Genomic DNA, 19,750 nt, shown 5'->3' with positions numbered 1-19,750 from the left:
TTAAAACTAGTGAGATCTGTTTTCAGAAAATATTTTACAAATGAAACAAAAACTGTAGGACAAATATGCTTATTGTTCAACCATACTAAATCATTATTTTAATTTATAACTTTAAGAAATATAAAAGGTTAAGGAAATGTGGATATGAAAATTAACTCATTAAGATTTGCAGTAACCTTAGACCAAATAAAATATACGAAACAGAACTTCCACAGGTAGGGCATGCAGCCTCTGACACACAGTGATACAAGATAGGAGGAACACAGATATTTGGAACCTTTAGGGGAGCTCTCCCCAACATAAATAGATTTTTCGATCTGTTTATTTCTATGTCTACATACATTTTGTAGTATAATGTGTTATTTCTAAAGTCATTAATACCTGATCTTTGCAGGGGATGGCGGCAACAAGGCCACGGAGAGCTAAAATAAATCCCATACAAGATGCTAGGTATTACTGCTCCTTAGGTGAAGACAAGGCAGGATTTGATGTGAGGTATATTGATTCATTTAAAGGTGAGTTGATTCCAAAGAATGCAGTCAGCTTCTCAAAATAGAAATTTTTATGTTTTTTGTAGTTTTTTTGTAGCATACCATGCATGAGAAAATTAATAATCACGAATATAATTATACTTGTTTTATTATTATTATTATTATATTTCTATTTTTTCCTTGTCTTTCCCCAAGGAATTATGAACATGTTACATGTTCCAAAATAAATAATACAATATAATCAAATAAAAAACACATTTAAAAACAAGAAGGATTTTAATTAAATGGTTTATAGTTTATTGCCCAATTTGTTTTTGATGTGTGTCTTTAGGTCGCGGTGTGTTCAGCTGTCGGTCATTTCAAAAGGGAGATTTTCTTTTTGAGTACAGAGGACAAATCATAACTAAAGAGGAACAAGAAAACCGAATGAAACTTTACCATGATGCACTCAAGGTTTTCATATTTGATTTCAAGTTCAATGGAAAACAGTTATGGTATGTAACTGCTTTGATAAAGGATAAAATACATGAGGTTTACAAATTATAATATTCAAATAATATTTTGAATTGAATATTAAAATGTTATTCAGACGTTCTACAACCTAATATACTTAATGACTTTCTTTACAGAGTGTAATTGTTATTGTATACTTTTTGTTTTAGTGTTGATGCTACCAGAGAGGACGGCTCACTTGGCAGACTTGTAAATGACGATAATGTGAATCCAAACAGTAAAATGACAGTTACCAGAGTGGATGGAAGGCCCCATCTCTGTTTGTTTGCAATCAAAGATATTGGTCCAGGAGAAGAAATCACCTATAACTATGGTGATTCCAACTGGCCATGGAGAAGCAAGGTATAATGTAAATAGTACAGTATAAGTATAAATAGTATTAAATGAATAAAGGCTATACTGAAAAGTATGCATACACACACGGGTCCTGTGTAATACTCAACTGGACAGGTCCAGACATTAGGAGGACTGTATTCATCTTGGCTAGACCCAAAGACTGCCATTCATTATTCACGCTTCTTCCTTAGAAATCCAACATGGTGCCATCTCAGGCTGTGGATGAGATTGCAGCCAGTTCCTCTCCTAACGACGCAACAAAGGTAAATTGGAGTTTCAGTGTCAGATTGTTTTAGTTGTAGACTGAGGTGCTAGTTATTAGGCAGTATTGAGGTATGTGGGTCCTTGGTTATCTTGACCAAGTAAGATGCACGCATTAGGAGGACTGAGATTTGAAACAGGAAGTATAAACAACTGAGTTCTACCTACAAGTGCGCCCACACACACGGGTCCTGTGTATTACTCAACTGGACAGGTCCAGACATTAGGAGGACTGAGTTTAGAAATGAATTCAGATCAATGAGAGTTACTCTGGCAATTGTGCATACACACACGGGTCCTGTGTATTACTCAACTGGACAGGTCCAGACATTAGGAGGACTGTATTCATCTTGGCTAGACCCAAAGACTGCCATTCATTATTCACGCTTCTTCCTTAGAAATCCAACATGGTGCCATCTCAGGCTGTGGATGAGAATGCAGCCAGTTCCTCTCCTAACGACGCAACAAAGGTAAATTGGAGTTTCAGTGTCAGATTGTTTTAGTTGTAGACTGAGGTGCTAGTTATTAGGCAGTATTGAGGTATGTGGGTCCTTGGTTATCTTGACCAAGTAAGATGCACGCATTAGGAGGACTGAGATTTGAAACAGGAAGTATAAACAACTGAGTTCTACCTACAAGTGCGCCCACACACACGGGTCCTGTGTATTACTCAACTGGACAGGTCCAGACATTAGGAGGACTGAGTTTAGAAATGAATTCAGATCAATGAGAGTTACTCTGGCAATTGTGCATACACACACGGGTCCTGTGTATTACTCAACTGGACAGGTCCAGACATTAGGAGGACTGTATTCATCTTGGCTAGACCCAAAGACTGCCATTCATTATTCACGCTTCTTCCTTAGAAATCCAACATGGTGCCATCTCAGGCTGTGGATGAGAATGCAGCCAGTTCCTCTCCTAACGACGCAACAAAGGTAAATTGGAGTTTCAGTGTCAGATTGTTTTAGTTGTAGACTGAGGTGCTAGTTATTAGGCAGTATTGAGGTATGTGGGTCCTTGGTTATCTTGACCAAGTAAGATGCACGCATTAGGAGGACTGAGATTTGAAACAGGAAGTATAAACAACTGAGTTCTACCTACAAGTGCGCCCACACACACGGGTCCTGTGTATTACTCAACTGGACAGGTCCAGACATTAGGAGGACTGTATTCATCTTGGCTAGACCCAAAGACTGCCATTCATTATTCACGCTTCTTCTTTAGAAATCCAACATGGTGCCATCTCAGGCTGTGGATGAGAATGCAGCCAGTTCCTCTCCTAACGACGCAACAAAGGTAAATTGGAGTTTCAGTGTCAGATTGTTTTAGTTGTAGACTGAGGTGCTAGTTATTAGGCAGTATTGAGGTATGTGGGTCCTTGGTTATCTTGACCAAGTAAGATGCACGCATTAGGAGGACTGAGATTTGAAACAAGAAGTATGAAACCCCAACCCTAAATCTGGTTTGCATAAAGACGTAGTTCTCGGCTTGGTTGAAATGAACTCTGATGTAGTTAGATCGCATATTTGAATTTCAGCTGATCAAGGAGCAAGAATGAAGCTTACTATAGGAAGGAGCATGTAAATACAACCGAAACAATCGCTAAACTCTTTCCTGTTAATGCTAAGCACATTTATGTAACATTGTTGTGTAAAGGCCATCCGTTATGTCTTGATGGATTCATGACTTCATGATTTAATTATACTTTTTTACACTCCCAGTCAAAACTTTGGACACATCTTCTCATTTCAGAAAGAACAAATTGTAAGTCTAATCTTTTTTGGGTGTTGTGGGTCCACAATGAATTTTCTTTTCATTGTGGTTTTGTAATATATACCATAATATAAAACCTAGAAGAACAAATTGTTTTGAAAATTGATCTATATACAGCAGGTATTTTTCCCTTTAAATTTTGCATTGCAAAAGTTACAAAAATTGATTTAATAGTTTTAGTAACACTTGAACCTGTTTTTTTTTTTTTTTTCTTCCGTCCTTAACTCCTTTTTAAAGAGGAACCAAAACAACTATTTGGTTGTGATATTTTACATCACAAAAGTATGAATTTTGTTTTTGATTACACTGTTTTTTTTGTTTTGTTTTTTTTTACCAAACAGGACTGTGATCATGATCTAGTCCCTGACGAAATGTCAAGTTTAGAAAAATGTTTTGCATGTGGAGGACTTTTTTCGCCTCTGAAATGGAGTGGTGTGAGATGTGAAGGTAATTATTTAATTATGGAAGGTTGGGTACATTAGAATATCTTAAATATGATCCATAAGGAACACTATAAAAACTAATCCATAAGTAAATATGATATATGTTCATAATGAACCTTTTACATCTGCACTTTTTACATATTTACTTACCATGTCATTATTAAAGCTGCTATACCCAATTTGCAAAAACAAGTTAGCTTAACATATTTTTTTTTCATGTTCATAACAACATTTTAACAAAGCATAGCTATAAATGTTGTTTGGAGATTAAAGAAAAAAAAATGAAGTTGTTCTGTTGCATTTGTCTAAAACCATCAGCCAATAACATGGCTCAGTCCAGAAAAACGATAGAACAGTCTTTCCTGACTCCTTAAATTCTACATTAACATGGCTCCACCACACTATGCACTGGCCTGTTTAGCAGCAAAGCACACCAGGGGGTGTGGCCTATGGATAATATCCAATGGGAGGGGGGAGCCTTCTTGACTGTGTTTATGCTTCCATCTAGCCTGTTTTTTTTTAAATTGGGGAAAGCGGCTTTAACTACCTTTCTTTTATTAACTTAATTTTTCTCTGTCTAGTTTGCTACCAGTCCTGGCACAAAAGATGTTATGTTAGCCACAAGGTGAACCTCACTGAACCTCTTCCAGAGGTAAGTGTTTTTGCAGAATTCTTCTCAGTAAAATATGTAAGGTAAACAAAGTCTTACTTTGTGTTTTTGATTGTTATTAGGTCTTTAGTGAAGATAGTTCAAGTGAGGGGGCTTCATCAGAAGAGGAATATGTGCCAGATTCTATAGCTGACTCAGACAGCTCATGGGACAACAAATCAGAGCCTTTAAATATAAGTTGCAAACAAGTACAGAACTCTGAGATCTCCAGCAGTCAATCTGCTTGCAAAACGAAAAGACCTCGCCTAGAAAGTTTTTTAGAGAGAGTAGGACAAAGAATTTCAGAAGATGCCGAATCAATATCTGAAGATGGAATTGGCCCAAGACAGCTCGACGTATCAGGGGTTATTGCCACAGCAGAAAAGTCTGATGCTGAAGGCATTGTTGATGACTCTAATACTACGGCTGAAGATTCCTTAAAAACATCCTCCTCACTAAGAAACAAAACATACTGCTACATTTGTGGAAAACTACAGACAAAGTTTACACGTCATTTAAAAACTCATGAGAAATCACATGCAGATGTTGCTCGAGTTTTAAGTCTTCCCAAGAAGTCCAAAGACCGTTTGAAAATGCTTTCTAAGCTGCGAAACAAAGGAAACCACAGACATAACTCGGAGGTCATCGCAAGTGGGATTGGATCATTAAAAACCAGACGCACATCAAAAAAACCCTACAAAGGAAAAGACTATATTCACTGCATTTATTGCGAGGCATTATATCTTAAAAGAGATCTTTGGAGACATGTTCGTAAATGTTCTTCAAAACCAGTGGAGGCCAATTCAGAGGGGGGACGAAAAAAGGTCTTGTCCCTGGCCTGTATGAGTGAGTCAGCTCTGTGTCAGCAAGTTTCCCCCGGTGTTTGGAAGATATTAGCTGTCATGAAAGATGATGAAATAACTTCTACTGTGCGAAGTGACTTCTCTATTCTTCAGCTTGCTCAATCATTCTTTAACAAACATGGGAAAGATCCCACCAAATTTGACTACATTCGCCAGACACTCCGAGAATGTGGAAGACTTCTGCTCACACTTCGGAAAGAATGCTCAATACACACTTTTGAGGATGCTGTAAGACCTGCAAATTTCAATGTGGTTATCAAAGCTGTTAAGAAGGTGTGTGGGTATGATGAAGAAAAGAACTGCTACTCGACTCCAAGCCTTGCTTTAAAGTTGGGACACTCACTGCAGAAAGTCTGTGATATTATACATTGCAGAGCACTGATGGCAGAAGACAGTGCACTGATAAAGTCAACCCAGAGTTTCAAAACCCTTTATGCTACAAAGTGGTCAGAACTCATCTCCCATACTGCATTAACCACACTAAACGAGCGGCACTTCAACACGCCTTCCACACTTCCTTTCACAGAAGATGTTCAGCGTCTTCATAGACATCTGGAGAAGACTACAGAACAAGCACTGAAGGACTTGGAAGAGCATAGTTCACCAAAATCATACAGTGAACTTTGTAAAGCTACCATGGCAAATGTAATACTATTTAACAGGAGAAGAGGGGGAGAAATTTCAAAGATGACACTGAATGGCTTCCAGGAGAGAGACACTAGTACCCTGCACAAGGATGTTGCAATTGGACTGACAAAATTTGAACTTTACCTTTGTCAACACTTCAGTCGTGTAGAATTGAGGGGTAAACGAGGACGCAAGGTTGCAGTGCTACTTTCACCAGACATGGTGAATGCCATAACACGGCTGACAGAGAAAAGACAAGACTGTGGTGTTCTGGCAGAAAACATATTCCTGTTTGCCAGACCTCATTGTCTGACTCCCTACAGAGGACAGGACTGTTTGAGGATTTATGCGACTGAATGTGGGGCTGAAAACCCTGAACACCTACGTTCAACGCAGTTGCGCAAACATGTCGCAACTTTGTCTCAGATCTTAAACCTCAAGAATCACGAGTTAGACCAAGTTGCCAACTTCCTAGGTCATGATATTCGTGTTCATCGCGAATATTATAGACTTCCAGAGGCTACTACCCAGCTTGCCAAAATATCCAAACTACTGATTGCCATGGAGAAAGGGTCTCTCAAAAGCCTTCAAGGCAAAACACTTGAAGAGATTGAAATCGAAGGTAAAGTGGTGTTAAGGTTAAGAATTATACACGTTTCCTGCACTATAACCTTATAATTCATTAAGACAATCTTTTATTTTGTTAGATAACCTACAGTTGACAGATTCAAGTGAAGAAAGTGAGGTCGGAGCGGAGCGTGAGGAGGTCGGAGCGGAGCGTGAGGAGGTCGGAGCGGAGCGTGAGGAGGTCGGAGCGGAGCGTGAGGAGGTCGGAGCGGAGCGTGAGGAGGTCGGAGCGGAGCGTGAGGAGGTCGGAGCGGAGCGTGAGGAGGTCGGAGCGGAGCGTGAGGTCAATGAAGGAAATCTTGTATATCCACAGATTGGTAAGTACAATGTGATTAGTCTCAACTTTGTTCAATTTATGAAATCACATGACTAATAGACTTTATTACAGATTCTATAGATACTAGAATGATGAAGAAAGTTGTCAAGGAACCTCCAGGTATGTGTTTGTCATCATTTATTGAAGCTTTTACCTTTGTAACTACTTCCTAGACACTTTTGCTATCTTTGCTATCTTTATGTAAAAAAAAAAAAAGATAATTCATTACTATCATTTTTCCAGTGATTTTTACCTTTGTCCAAATGGTAATTTAAAGAAAGTCAAGGATCTTTCTAAAGACCAGCTCAACAGAATAGAAAGGTCAGTTTTGGAGGATGGTCAGGTAGGAAATGCTAGTTTGAACAGGTGATTTTGAGCTGTGATTTAAAGTTCTAGAGAGAATCTAATGAGCAGAGGAAGTTCCAGAGGGTGCAATTAGCAGTGGCAAAGGATTGTACCCTCAGATTTATGATTTTGATGATGGGGGTAAGGAGGTTAGTGTTAGCAGTGTTGTGGGAGAGTGACAGTAAAGACAATCCCTCAGGGTGGCGGGGGCGAGGTTGTTGAAGGCTTAAAAGTTGATTAGGAGTTTGCACTCAATACTATAGTCAGTGTGCAGCCAGTAATGTTCTTTTTAGGATGTGGTGATATAGTCTCTAGAGTGAGTGCAGTAGAGTAAGGGGGCAGCAGAGTTCTTAATAGATTGCAGTTCTTGGAGGTGAGTTTGGGGAAAGCAAAGATGCTGGGATTCTTTTTGAGGGTGGAGAGAATGGATAGGATTAGGAAGAACAATATCATTGGGACTGCACATGTTGGAAAAAATGTCTACATTGTTCTACATTGGCTAGGTTGAGGTTGTGTTGGGCATGTGCAAACAAGGGACAGTGAGGAAGGTTTGTTGAAGGATGTTAGAAAGGAAGCTGCCCTGCAGGAGACAGAAGGAGATGAGATTAATCAAGAGAGATGAAAATAGTTGGTGTGTGGAGGGCTGATCTACTACTCTTTATTTACCTGGTTTGCGCTTCTGAAGTATTCCCTCTACGCTCTCATCCTCTTTCTACAGTAAATCAGTGGTGAGTGGAAAGTTGACCAGTCACCGGAGTAGTGATGGGTCGTTCGCGAACGAAATGGCTCTTAGAGCTGGTTCTTTGAAGTGAACGATGCGAGCCGGCTCCTTATTGGGAGCCGTGGATTTATTTTTTTTTTTTACTTTCTCTTGCCCTCTCTCTCACTTTTTTCGCTGCACGTCAGCCTTGTGTTTGCGCTGAGTAGAGACGGGAGGGGCGCAAACAGAGCCTTGCGTTTGCACCCCTCCCGCCTCTGAGCAGAGGGAGGAGCTAGGGGCGGTAGTTACACTCGCAACAGCAGTAGCACACGAAAAGAGCAGCAGGGAGAGAGAGAGAAAGAGAGCCAGGAGCAACAACAAGAGACAATGTCGTCACATTAGAAAGGTGGAGTAAAGAAAATGAGTGACACCAAGAAAAGAAGCAAAATCTAGAACCATTTAAATTTTACTGACAATACATAGGCAGAGTGTAGAGTCTGCAAGAAAAGGATATCATATAGAGCCGGTGCACGGGCACCTGAAAACTGTCCACTCATCAGTGCGATGGGAAGATAAAACACAGTGAATTAAGTGTGATATAAGTGAAGCTGCCAGTGTGTCTACCCACTGAGCTGAGCACTGGGCACTTGGTATTTTTAAATTTAAAGTTTAAATTTTAAAAGTTAAATTGTAAATGGTAGGTTTTTGTATTTTATAATTAATTTTTTAAATTTTATGTGGAGTGAATAAATAAAAGCAGATTTATATAATGAACATATATACATAGAAAACACGTTTTTAAACATTAGTAATTCATTTTGTGCATAATTTTATATTGTTATTAATAATAAATGAATGAAAGCAACAAAATAACCTGAAGAGCCGGTTTGGGAGCTGAAAGAGCCGGCTCTTTTTAGTGAGCCGAGCCGAGAGAGCCGGATCTCTAAAAAGAGCCGGAAATCCCATCACTACACCGGAGTCTTGTTTGGAGAAAAATTCAGCCTTGTATCTTTTAATATCAGCTGTAATAGCTCTAGCCATATTCCACATTCACATGTGTCACCTTAAACTAAAAGTCATAGTTGCGACTCTGGATTTATCTTAGAAACCATATTCAAGATTTCAAGGTCCATTAGTTGCTTGACCACATTCAGGAGCATTTGACATTACATTATAAGAGATTTAATACAACAAATATATGCTTACTGTTTTGTTTTGTTTTTCAGCACAAAGTAAAAATGGAGCGGGTAAGGTCATTGAACCCAACAGAATACTAAACAAGGAGGTGAAGCCAAGCAGTAAGAAGAAAACAAATGAACAATCTGGTAAATGGTGACATGCATGCAAAAGTCACTTAAGCACAAATGTAAACTTCATGCATTTTTGAACCCAGTTATCCACACCACCCAAGCCAGTATGGTGACTATGCTCATCTTTCTGCCAGGGACCGTACCATAATTCTACAACTTGGTTAGACAATTATATTAACCTACTTGGTAAGGTAAAACATAAATCACATTCAATGTGGAACAATACCTTGTATTAAGTAATGGGATAAATGTTTAAATTACTTTCCCTATGCCTGTTTTAATCTGTAATACATTTAAATACTTATCATTTTCAAAACAGCAATGCACCAAAACAATTAATAAACAAAGCAATGAGAACATATTATGATTTGGGTTTTTAATTTTGAGGATTCCTCAACCATTGGGCTTCTACATTATCTCCATACTCTGAACATCATCTTATTCCCATAGGCAGAATCTGGATAATATTGGAAAATTTGGGCTGGTTTGGCTAATTGTGGGCTGTAACCTGAACGTCTTGAAGAAAATTATGTTCACTGAAAAAACCTGAAGGCCCACCTCATGGTCAGGCAGGGTCCACCCTTGTTTTTAAATAAACATTTGAGTCAGACAGTTATATATGAAATGTTTGAGTATATGTTATACATTTCAAATTATTACAATATCATGCTATACATGTTTTTTGTTGTATAACGGTGTGTGGAATAAAATGCTCTCCATCCATAGTGATTTGCCATAGCTATTTATTGGAATTCTGACTTAATGTGGGCTACCTTTCAGAATTTTACATTTAAATAAATGTATTCATCCATTGTAATAAGTATTTAAACAGTCAGCATTACAGGATTTATACCAAAGAAACACTGTTACAACAAATTCACCTTAAAGGGGACATATTATGCAAAACCCACTTTTTTTTGTTGCTTTTGTATGTATATTTGGTTATGAATTGCCTCCCGACTCCTTAAGTGTAGGTTTTCAACAACTAAAAAAGGAGCTCTTTTAGGTCCCAGGTAGTGTATTTTGCACAATCCAGCATAATCACAGCCTCAGCACCTGTCCTCGTGGACAATGCAAAGGCCGTCTTTGGGCTGTGTAGACTAAACACTAACTGTTCTTAGCAGGGCTGTAAAACTAGTGTGTGCAGAACTCAATTCTTCGGCTTATTTGAAGGAAGCCGATTATCGCCATTATATTTTTGCATCCTACAACCATGTCAACTCACACAATTGAGCATAATACGTCCCCTTTAATTTAAAAATTGTTTAAAAAGTAGTTTGTTTACATTTATTTTTTTCTGCTTCTAGCTTCTCTGGAAAATGCAAGGAGGGTCAAAAAGCATCCTTGGTCTCCCACGGAGGTTGCTGCGATAATGAAGTATTTTGGCGAACATATCAAAAAAGGAAAACTGGCCACTATTATCGAATGCCAGCAATGCAAAACTGCAGAAGATCCTGCTCTGGCTGGTCGTTCTATTCAAAACATCAGAGATTTTGTGAGGAATCGGGGCGTGTCGTTGAAGAAAAAAGAAAATCCTATGTAGAGGAGTCTACATAACTCCAAAGTACTTCTGGGAGGAGTTACAAAAGATATTTTGTATGTTTTGGTTTCTCATTTATTTATTTTAGAATTTTACTATTAGAAGATTGGTAAATTCATTTTGTTGACACTGTTTTAGTGCATCTGATCTAAGAGGACATAATTTTATATTGCCAGTTATTTTCATTTCTGTTAACAAAACAATCCTGTTTTTGTAAAATGCACTCAATTTGTTCCTTTTATTCACCTGTTGCCCTTTTAATACACACAAAATACATGTTTGTGTATGTGTATGGCCTTTGTCCTGTTAATAAAGTTAGCCCTGACAATTACTGTTCATGTCAGGGGGAGGAGCCAAGTTACCTAATTAGTGTTGTCCTCTTATTACACCATGTTGTCAGGTTCTTATATTTTGAGTTCTGGTGTGTTTTTCACAATTTTGAAGTGAGATTTGTGTTGTACAACTCAAATGGGATTTTTAAAGATGCACTTCATCTATCTAGCACAAGCGGAAAGGGGGGTCCGTTTAGTGTTGCAAAAATCTTGTTTGAAAAAATTGTCCTTCCAATTCACCTTTACCAGTATGTGTGTGTGTCTGTCTGTGTGTGTGTCTGTGTGTGTGTGTGTGTGTGTGTGTGTGTGTGTGTGTGAGAGTGTGTGTTCCAGATGTGACCCTGTGACCCCAAAGCTGGTGCTAAGAGTCCAGCGGTCCCCCTAACAAAGGGCTCTTATACTTAACCAGACACAGAGCAGGTGTCCTCCTACACCAGGGGTCTCAAACTCGTGGTCCGCGGGCCAATTGCGGCCCGCAGGACGATAGTTTTTGGCCCCACCTTAATATGAAAATGTAATGTTAGTTTGATAATGTATGACACTTTACAGTGTTGTGGGCGGAGCTGAATTAACCCACCAATCAGGGTGGGATATGGATCTCAGGGGACACCAGCCGGGCTTGATGCAAGCAGGGAAACATTTCTCAATGAGTCAAAGTTCCAGCAGCGTTGCCCTGGAGTGTTTCTTTCTTTCCTGTGCCTGGCTGGCTTCCTCCTTTCTATTGGGCAAACGCCGACATTCGCCCCAGCGCGCTGCGTTCACAACACTTCAAAAAAAGTTGTTTTTTTAAGTTGCTGCCCAGCGGGACATTATACGTATATAGATTTATACACACGTCAGTGGGATTTAAAGTTATTTTTCCACAGAGAGAGATCTCATATTAACTCTCACAGTGATGCGTAGGCGGCGGGATAAAAGAAAAGTCATGAACTCAATGCAGCCCAATTTAGTCTGCAGTCACATAGCGACACCTGTTCATCGGCAACAACAGTCCCCGGTAACCCGGACTAATTATAGGGTCGCACCGTAATTTGTGGCTCCATGTTTTTATTTGCATCACTCCGTTTGCATTGCAGCAAACATGAACATTACATATATTTCAATATAATGTAAAAGCAGTCAAAACAACTAACATCAGAAACAGCTGATGTTATTTGTTATATGTCACGGTGTCATTTCCGCTTCTTTCTCCTGTAACAACAGCCCGGCGCCGTGAGCAGTCGCCTTTTTTGCACTCGCTATCCCTGCACTTTCTACCATCTGCAAACGCCACGGTGTTCGTGTCGTCATGAAAGACATGAACATCGAGCGTAAAAACAAAGGAGACTGCTACCGGCTTTTTATCTGCCGATCGCCGTGCTACGGTTGCAAGAAAAAGAAGCAGAAATGACGTTCTCTACGCGTTGAGACGTTCCCCGTCCATCGGCTAAACGCTTGATTGAAACTTCAATGCGACAGTGACACCAAGTAGAATTATAAATGTCACATAGCCCCAAACATGTCTTTTTCAAAGCCTGCGGTGAAGAGAAAGGTTGGTGATGAGCACCGACAATTTCAGGAAAAGTGGGAAATGCAATATTTCTTTGTTGAGCACAGGGGCACCCCGACCTGTCTTATTTGCACAGAGAAAGTTGCGCTGCACAAGGAATACAATTTGAAACGTCATTACACAACTAGACATGCTGAGGTGGATGCAAAATACCAGGGAGACGAGAGAGCGAACCGGGTTGCCAGTCTTAAAACAGATCTACTGAGGCAGCAAGATTTCTCCAAGAAAGCAACCAAAGAGAATAATGCAGCAGTCGGAGCCACGTGGTTAGTGAGCTGATTGCTAAAGCAGGGAAGCCATTCACAGAAGGTGCATTTGTCTAAAAGTGCATATTGCAGGCTGCAAATATAGTCTGTCCGGGAAAGAAAGGTCAGTTTAGCAACATCAGCCTTTCTGCCAACACCGCAGCAGATCGCATTTCTGACCTGTCAAGTGACATTTATGACCAACTGTGTGAGAAAGCCAAATGTTTCAGTGTATACTCAGTCGCTCTTGATGAGACCACAGACATCACCGACACTGCCCAGCTCCCAATGTATGTCCGTGGTGTTGATGACAGTTTTGAAGTGATGGAGGAGCTGCTCACAGTAATTCCAATGCATGGCCAGACCACCGCTCAGCAGATATTTACAAGCTGTGTGATGCCATTGAGAATGTTGGTTTGCCATGGAAGAGGTTTGTTGGAATAACAACAGATGGAGCGCCATCAATGACAGGGAGGAAACATGGACTGGTGGCACAAAACAAACTGGAAGAGGAAGGCGTGGAGGAGGCCATTGCTCTGCACTGCATCATCCATCAGCAGGTCCTTTGCAGCAAATACCTGAAGTTTGACAATGTGATGTCTATTGTTGTGAAATGCATCAACCAAATCAGATCCAGGGGCTTAAAGCACCGAAGGTTCTGTGCTTTTTTAGAGGAAATGGAGTCAGAATATGGGGATGTGCTCGACTTCACTGAGGTACGTTGGCTCAGCAGGGGAAATGTATTAAAGAGACTTTTTGAGTTGAGAGCAGAAGTGAAGCCTTCATGGAGAAGGATGGAGTTAGTGTTCCTGTGCTAACTGATCCCAAATGGCTCATGGACTCAGCTTTTCTTGTTGATATGACACATGAGCTTAATGTACTGAACAAGACGTTACAAGGCCAGGGGCAACTTGTCAGTGCTGCCTATGACAACGTGAGAGCATTCTCCACAAAACTGGCGCTCTGGAAAGCTCAGCTCTCTCAGACAAACCTTTGCCATTTCCCAGCATGCAAGGCACTCCTGGATGCAGGCACACCATTCAGTGCTGACGAGTATGTTGATGTCATTTTGAGGCTACAGGAGGAATTTGATCACAGATTTGCTGACTTCAAGACACACAGAGCCACCTTTCACATTTTTGCGGACCCCTTCTCCTTTGATGTGCAAGATGCCCCTTCTGTGCTTCAAATGGAGCTCATTGAGCTGCAGTGCAACTCTGAACTCAAAGCAAAGTTCAGGGAGGTGAGTGGAAAAGCAGACAAGCTTGGACAATTTTTGAGAGACTTGAGCCCTAGTTTCCCTCGGCTTTCCCGAATGTTCAAGCGGACCATGTGCCTTTTTGGTAGCACATACTTGTGCCAAAAGCTCTTCTCCACTTTGAACTTCAATAAGTCCAAGTACAGGTCCAGACTTACGGATGATCATCTTCAAGACATACTGAGGGTCGCAACTGCTTCCTCCCTCAGGCCAAATCTGGCTCGGCTATGCGAGAGGAAACGCTGCCAGGTCTCTAGCAGCAAGGAGTAGGCAAGAGAAGCCATGTTCAGAAGAACAGTTCATTTTCTACAGTGTTCCATTCATGTTCAGAAGAAGGTTATAGAACTGTTAATACAGACATTTCAATCTAAACACAGCAGATATAGAAGACTGAAAGAAACACACAAGTTCACTGACTAAAAATATCTTATTATTATTTTATTTATGTATTACAGATTGATTTTTTTTCTTATTAATTCTTAATTTGTTTATTTATTTTTCATATTTTGTGTTAAAAAATAAAAATAAAGAGATTTGAGAAGATTGGAATTTTTTAACCATGTCTTTCTTGTGGAAAACCTAATGCGGCCCAGCCTCACCCAGACTCTGCCTGCAGCGGCCCCCAGCTAAATTGAGTTTGAGACCCCTGTCCTACACCATAAATCAGTAAGAGAGGGTACGACCTCTCTCATGGCCCCAAGTGGTGTGTGCATGCCAGAGCACTCTGGAAGGCACACAGAGTCTTTACAGACTACTGAGGATCAAACCTCTATCATCATGCAATCGATTATACAACTCTAAGCATATATGAGTAAATATTTCTAAGCATAAATGACAATCAACAATATAAACCTTACAGCTGGTTTTAATAACAGAATTCATTTGTTTCTCAAATGAGAAAGAGCTATTGAGAAACACTCCTAAATCTTTAGTTCTGAACTTTTCCAGTGGGCCAAGGTCGACATTATCTGCTAATGCTAAATAGGCTGCCGTTATTAACTAATGCTAATTTGATGTGAATTAGCATTATGCACTAATGCTAACACTTTTTAACAATGTGAGTAGCTAATGCTAACACTATTTCCCTTAACTTCATAACAATGTGAACGGCTAATGCTAACACTCTTTTTCCTAGCATTACAACATCTGAGCTGCTAATGCTAAGTAGTCCGCCATTAGCACCTACGTCTAATTTAAGGCAAATACGCATTAGAACCTAATGCTCATATCGTTTTCCTTTGCTTTATAGCAATGTGAGCAGCTACTGCTAAATAGCATTAGCTAATAACAGCAGTCTAATTTAATGCAAGTTAGCATCATTTGTATTATGACGATGTGAGAAGTTAATGCTAAGTATGCTGCCATTAGTGGCTAATTCTAATTAGGGGTGAATAATTATTACAAGCTAATGCTAATATCGTTTTCTCTTCCCTTTTAACAATGTGAGCAGCTAGTGCTAGGTAGGCTGAAGCTAGCAGCTAATGCTAAAGCTAAAGATAATTTGATGTGAATTAGCATTACATTAGTGAAGAGTTAATGCTAAGTAGACTGCCATTAGCAGGTAATGCTAATTTTAGGTGAATAGGAATTGGCAGCTAATGCTAATACCATATTTTCTTGCTTTAACCCTTTAAAACTGGTCAGAGTGGGCACACTCCGTTTTGTGCAACTATTTTTAAATCCCGGTAGCACTGTATCCACGTGAGCTAGCGCAATAATTTTTTTTGCATATGAAACCTGAGGAGTTGTACTTACATCTTATGCCATCAGCTTGTCCTAGGTTACAGTTTCCTTCCACATATACTTAGGACTCATATTGCACTGCTGGAAATAGTTTATTTTGATGCATATGCTGTTATTTTGCAAATTTGCAGTATAATATTTATTTTCGTTTTTCCTGCAGTATATAAAAATTGGTGTATTTCAAAAATAAAACTATGAAGGCACTCAAAATAAATTTCCTGTGGTGGGAAACTATTTTGTGCAACTTTTTTGTATTTACAGTTTTGAGGGATAAGCCTCTTAAATTTTTCTAACTAGAAATATATGTTAAAAAAACAAAAAAGATTTTCAATTTTTTTGTAGTTTATTGCACTTTTTTGCAATTTATGTAATTACTATGTACTTAATACATACATATTATTAAAATTTAGGCTGTAATGGTTGTACTGATGTATAGTAACTTGAAATGCTCCCAAAAACGGCTCTACAGCATGTAAAAATATAATATAAGCTCTGGCGGACTTGGTTCTATGGTAGGTCTTAAAGGGTTAAATCAATATCAGTAGCTAATCCGATTGTTCAGTCTGACGTCAGGTGAAGTCATTTTTATGCACTTAAGAGCTGCGTTGAATTCAACATTACAAACTGAACATTAGAACTATCCTCTTCTCCAGGATTTTCCTGATTTAACATTTCAATATGATTCATTTTTGTTCTCTACACCTGCCGTCATCACTTCAATTATTCCCACTGTGGATTTGATCATATTGTTTGCCCAGCATCTCTACATTTTCCCATCCATACTACCTGTAGCTCATTAACACTATTAATACTGGAAACTGCTGTTGAAGCCTGATGGTGACACTTTCTGGTGAAGAAGTGAATTGCAGTAACAGGACTGGCTGGCTTATGATACACTGGACATTTCCAGCGCTTTGTTTTCTCTGCTCACAGACAACACAGATACACGCATGTATATACAGCCCACGTCCAGCTATGCATGCACTCCTGCTGCTCCATTTCTATAGAGAATAAACAACGTAACACAATCATTCTCCATTGTTTTCACTCAACCAGCTGCATTTAATGAAGGAGTTTGAATTTACTTTACAAAAACTGCTGTTGTTTCCTGTCTGCATTCATGTTCTTTACTGTACTCCACACATTCTTAACTGGTGTAGTTCTTCCTAAAGTACTGCAGTATTCCTGCCAGTACATCATCTTAGTTTTCCTAACTGTTTCCTCTGATGCTCGTTGCTATTCTTTCCTCAATGCAAATTCATGCTAAGCTCCTTCATATCCATCCCTGTTTCTAAACCTGTAATAATTGCTTTAATGTGTCTTTGGCCTAATTATGAGTCTGTCCACATGTTTTTAGTTCCCCACTTGCCCCAGTATCCTACTGGCCAATGTACAATCCATGGAGAACAAGCTCGATGACCTAAGAGCAAGGGTCACCTTCCAACGTGACATGAGGGACTGCAACATTCTGTGCTTCACGGAGACATGGCTGACCCCCACCGTGCCGGACCAGGCCGTAACTCCGTCGGATTCATTCTTTGTGCTCCGCGCGGACAGAACGGCAGAGTCGAACAAAACCAAAGGTGGAGGAGTGTGTTTCATGGTAAACAGAAAGTGGTGTGATGCCAGGAGCATTTCTACTCTCTTCAGCGGCTGCTCGCCACATCTGGAGTTCCTGAGCATTAAGTGCCGCCCTTTCTATCTGCCCCGTGAGTTCACCTCAGTCATCGCCACGGTGGTCTACATCCCACTCCAAGCGGACACAGGTATGGCTTTGTCCGAATTACATGATGTGCTAAGCTCGCTTCAAAACAAGGACCCGAGCGCAGCCCTCATTGTAGCAGGAGACTTTAACAAAGCGAACCTCAGACAAGTCATGCCAAACTTTTACCAGCATGTCTCGTGTCCAACGAGAGGGGATCGGATTTTGGATCACTGCTACACGCCATACAAGCAGGGCTACAAAGCTGTCTCACACCCGGCTTTTGGGAAGTCTGACCACAACGCCATCTTCCTCATTCCCCAGTATAAACAAAGCATACGGAGGGAAGACGTGACCACGAGGGAGGTGAAACGGTGGACTGCCCAATCAGAAGCTACGCTACAGGACGCACTCAACGACGTCGACTGGGACATGTTCAGAGCATGCGCAGTCGACATCAACGAGTTTACGGAAGTAGCAGTATGCTTCGTCAATATGCTAGCGGAGGAGATTATCCCCACTGTGAGAGTCACCACATTCCCAAACCAGAAACCGTGGATGGACAGATCGATCCGCACTGCAGAAAACGCCAGGACCGCCTCCTACAACGCGGGTCTCGCCACTGGCGATATGAGCGCCTACAAAGCGGCCTCATACGGCGTGCGGCGCGCGGTGAGAGATGCCAAACGCCGGTACCGGGAACGTGTGGAGTCCCGCTTCCACCAGGGAGTATGTGGCACGGACTATGCACCATTACGGACTACAAAGCCAGGGACACTGCGCCGATCAACGCTGACTCTGCATTCACCAACGAGCTGAATCGGTTCTACGCCCGTTTCGAGGTTAGCCAGGCGGCTAATGCTATCTACCGCCTGACTACCGAGGACAGTGACGTCATCAGCGAGAGACCGGTGACCAGCATCGCGGAGCATGACGTCCGAGCGGCACTGAGGAGAGTGAACACAAGGAAAGCGGCGGGGCCAGACGGCATCACCGGCCGTCTGCTGCGCTGCTGTGCTGACCAGCTAGCAGGTGTGTTCACTTACATCTTCAACGTGTCCCTGGTGAAGTCTGTGGTCCCCACATGCTTCAAAAGATCCACCATCATCCCTGTGCCCAAGAACAGCAAACCCTCATCCCTGAATGATTACCGGCCAGTTGCACTGACCTCGGTAGTAATGAAGGTGTTTGAGAGGCTGCTGAAGAACATCATCTCCTCCTCCATCCCAGACACCATAGATCCGCTGCAGTTCGCCTACAGATCCAACAGATCCACAGAGGATGCCATCGCCCACGTCCTACACACCACACTCAGCCACGTGGACAAGAAACAGGGTAACTATGTGCGAATGCTGTTTGTTGATTACAGTTCAGCGTTTAACACAATAGTGCCCTGCAGACTGTTCACAAAGCTCAGGGATCTGGGACTTAACAGCCATCTGTGTGCATGGGTGTTGGACTTCCTCACTGGCAGAACTCAGGTGGTGAGGGTGGGCAGGTGCTTCTCCAACAGCATCACCATCAACACAGGAGCACCTCAGGGATGTGTCCTCTCGCCACTGCTCTACTCCCTCTACACTTCAGACTGTGTGGCCACCCATGGCTCCAACACCATTGTGAAGTTTGCTGACGACACAGTGGTGTTGGGTGCCATCTCCAACAACGATGAGGCGGCCTACATGGATGAAGTGAAGAATCTGGCATCGTGGTGCCAGGACAACCACCTCCAGCTGAACGTCAGCAAGACAAAGGAGCTGGTGGTGGACTTCAGAAGGGGTCAGCACAGAGACTACAAGCCCATTATCATCAATGGAGCTCCAGTGGAGAGGGTGCAGTCCTTCAAGTATCTTGGTGTCCACATCTCCTCAGACCTGACATGGGCTGCCCACATTCAGGTCAAGACCAAAAAGGCTAGGCAGCGCCTGTATCACCTACGACAACTGAGGAAGTTCAGGGTCTCTCCAAAGATCCTCAGGATTTTCTATACAGGCGCTGTGGAGAGCATCCTCACACAGAACATGACATTGTGGTTCGGGAACAGCTGTGTGAAGGACCAAAAAGCTCTCCAGAGAGTGATCCGTACAGCAGAACGCTGCTGCAGGATTGCTCTCCCCCCGCTTCAGG

At 41.3% G+C, this 19,750-nt stretch overlaps 3 protein-coding genes across 3 annotated transcripts in view; 1 reads left to right on the top strand and 2 right to left on the bottom strand.

Annotated features, from left to right (window-relative positions):
* LOC309702423 (protein NLRC3-like) overlaps positions 1–19,750 on the bottom strand; it is a 226,620-nt gene that overhangs the window by 165,246 nt on the left and 41,624 nt on the right. The window lies entirely within an intron of this gene.
* LOC309697114 (protein NLRC3-like) overlaps positions 1–19,750 on the bottom strand; it is a gene marked incomplete at its 5' end in the record, with an annotated part of 43,054 nt that overhangs the window by 17,471 nt on the left and 5,833 nt on the right. The window lies entirely within an intron of this gene.
* Positions 5,837–10,823, top strand: LOC309702332 (uncharacterized protein). The gene is made up of 4 exons (XM_082527013.1): positions 5,837–6,581; positions 6,667–6,903; positions 6,975–7,022; positions 10,565–10,823. Exons 1-4 carry the CDS (start codon positions 5,969–5,971, stop codon positions 10,798–10,800), a joined length of 1,134 nt encoding a protein of 377 aa, XP_082383139.1. The 5' UTR covers positions 5,837–5,968; the 3' UTR covers positions 10,801–10,823.

The sequence above is a fragment of the Aulonocara stuartgranti genome (assembly GCF_965226115.1).
Source record: "Aulonocara stuartgranti genome assembly, chromosome: 3".
In the NCBI taxonomy this organism is placed as follows: domain Eukaryota; kingdom Metazoa; phylum Chordata; class Actinopteri; order Cichliformes; family Cichlidae; genus Aulonocara; species Aulonocara stuartgranti.
The sequence above is the reverse complement of the archived record's forward strand: the minus strand, read 5'-3'. Positions and strand labels throughout refer to the sequence as shown.

Excerpts from the sequence above, each read along its gene's own strand:
- LOC309702332 (XM_082527013.1), top strand. The coding sequence starts at position 5,969 with ATGGCAAATGTAATACTATTTAACAGGAGAAGAGGGGGAGAAATTTCA. Across the intron at positions 6,582-6,666 it reads TGAAGAGATTGAAATCGAAG|ATAACCTACAGTTGACAGAT; the intron begins GTAAAGTGGTGT and ends TTATTTTGTTAG. Across the intron at positions 7,023-10,564 it reads AGTTGTCAAGGAACCTCCAG|CTTCTCTGGAAAATGCAAGG; the intron begins GTATGTGTTTGT and ends TTCTGCTTCTAG.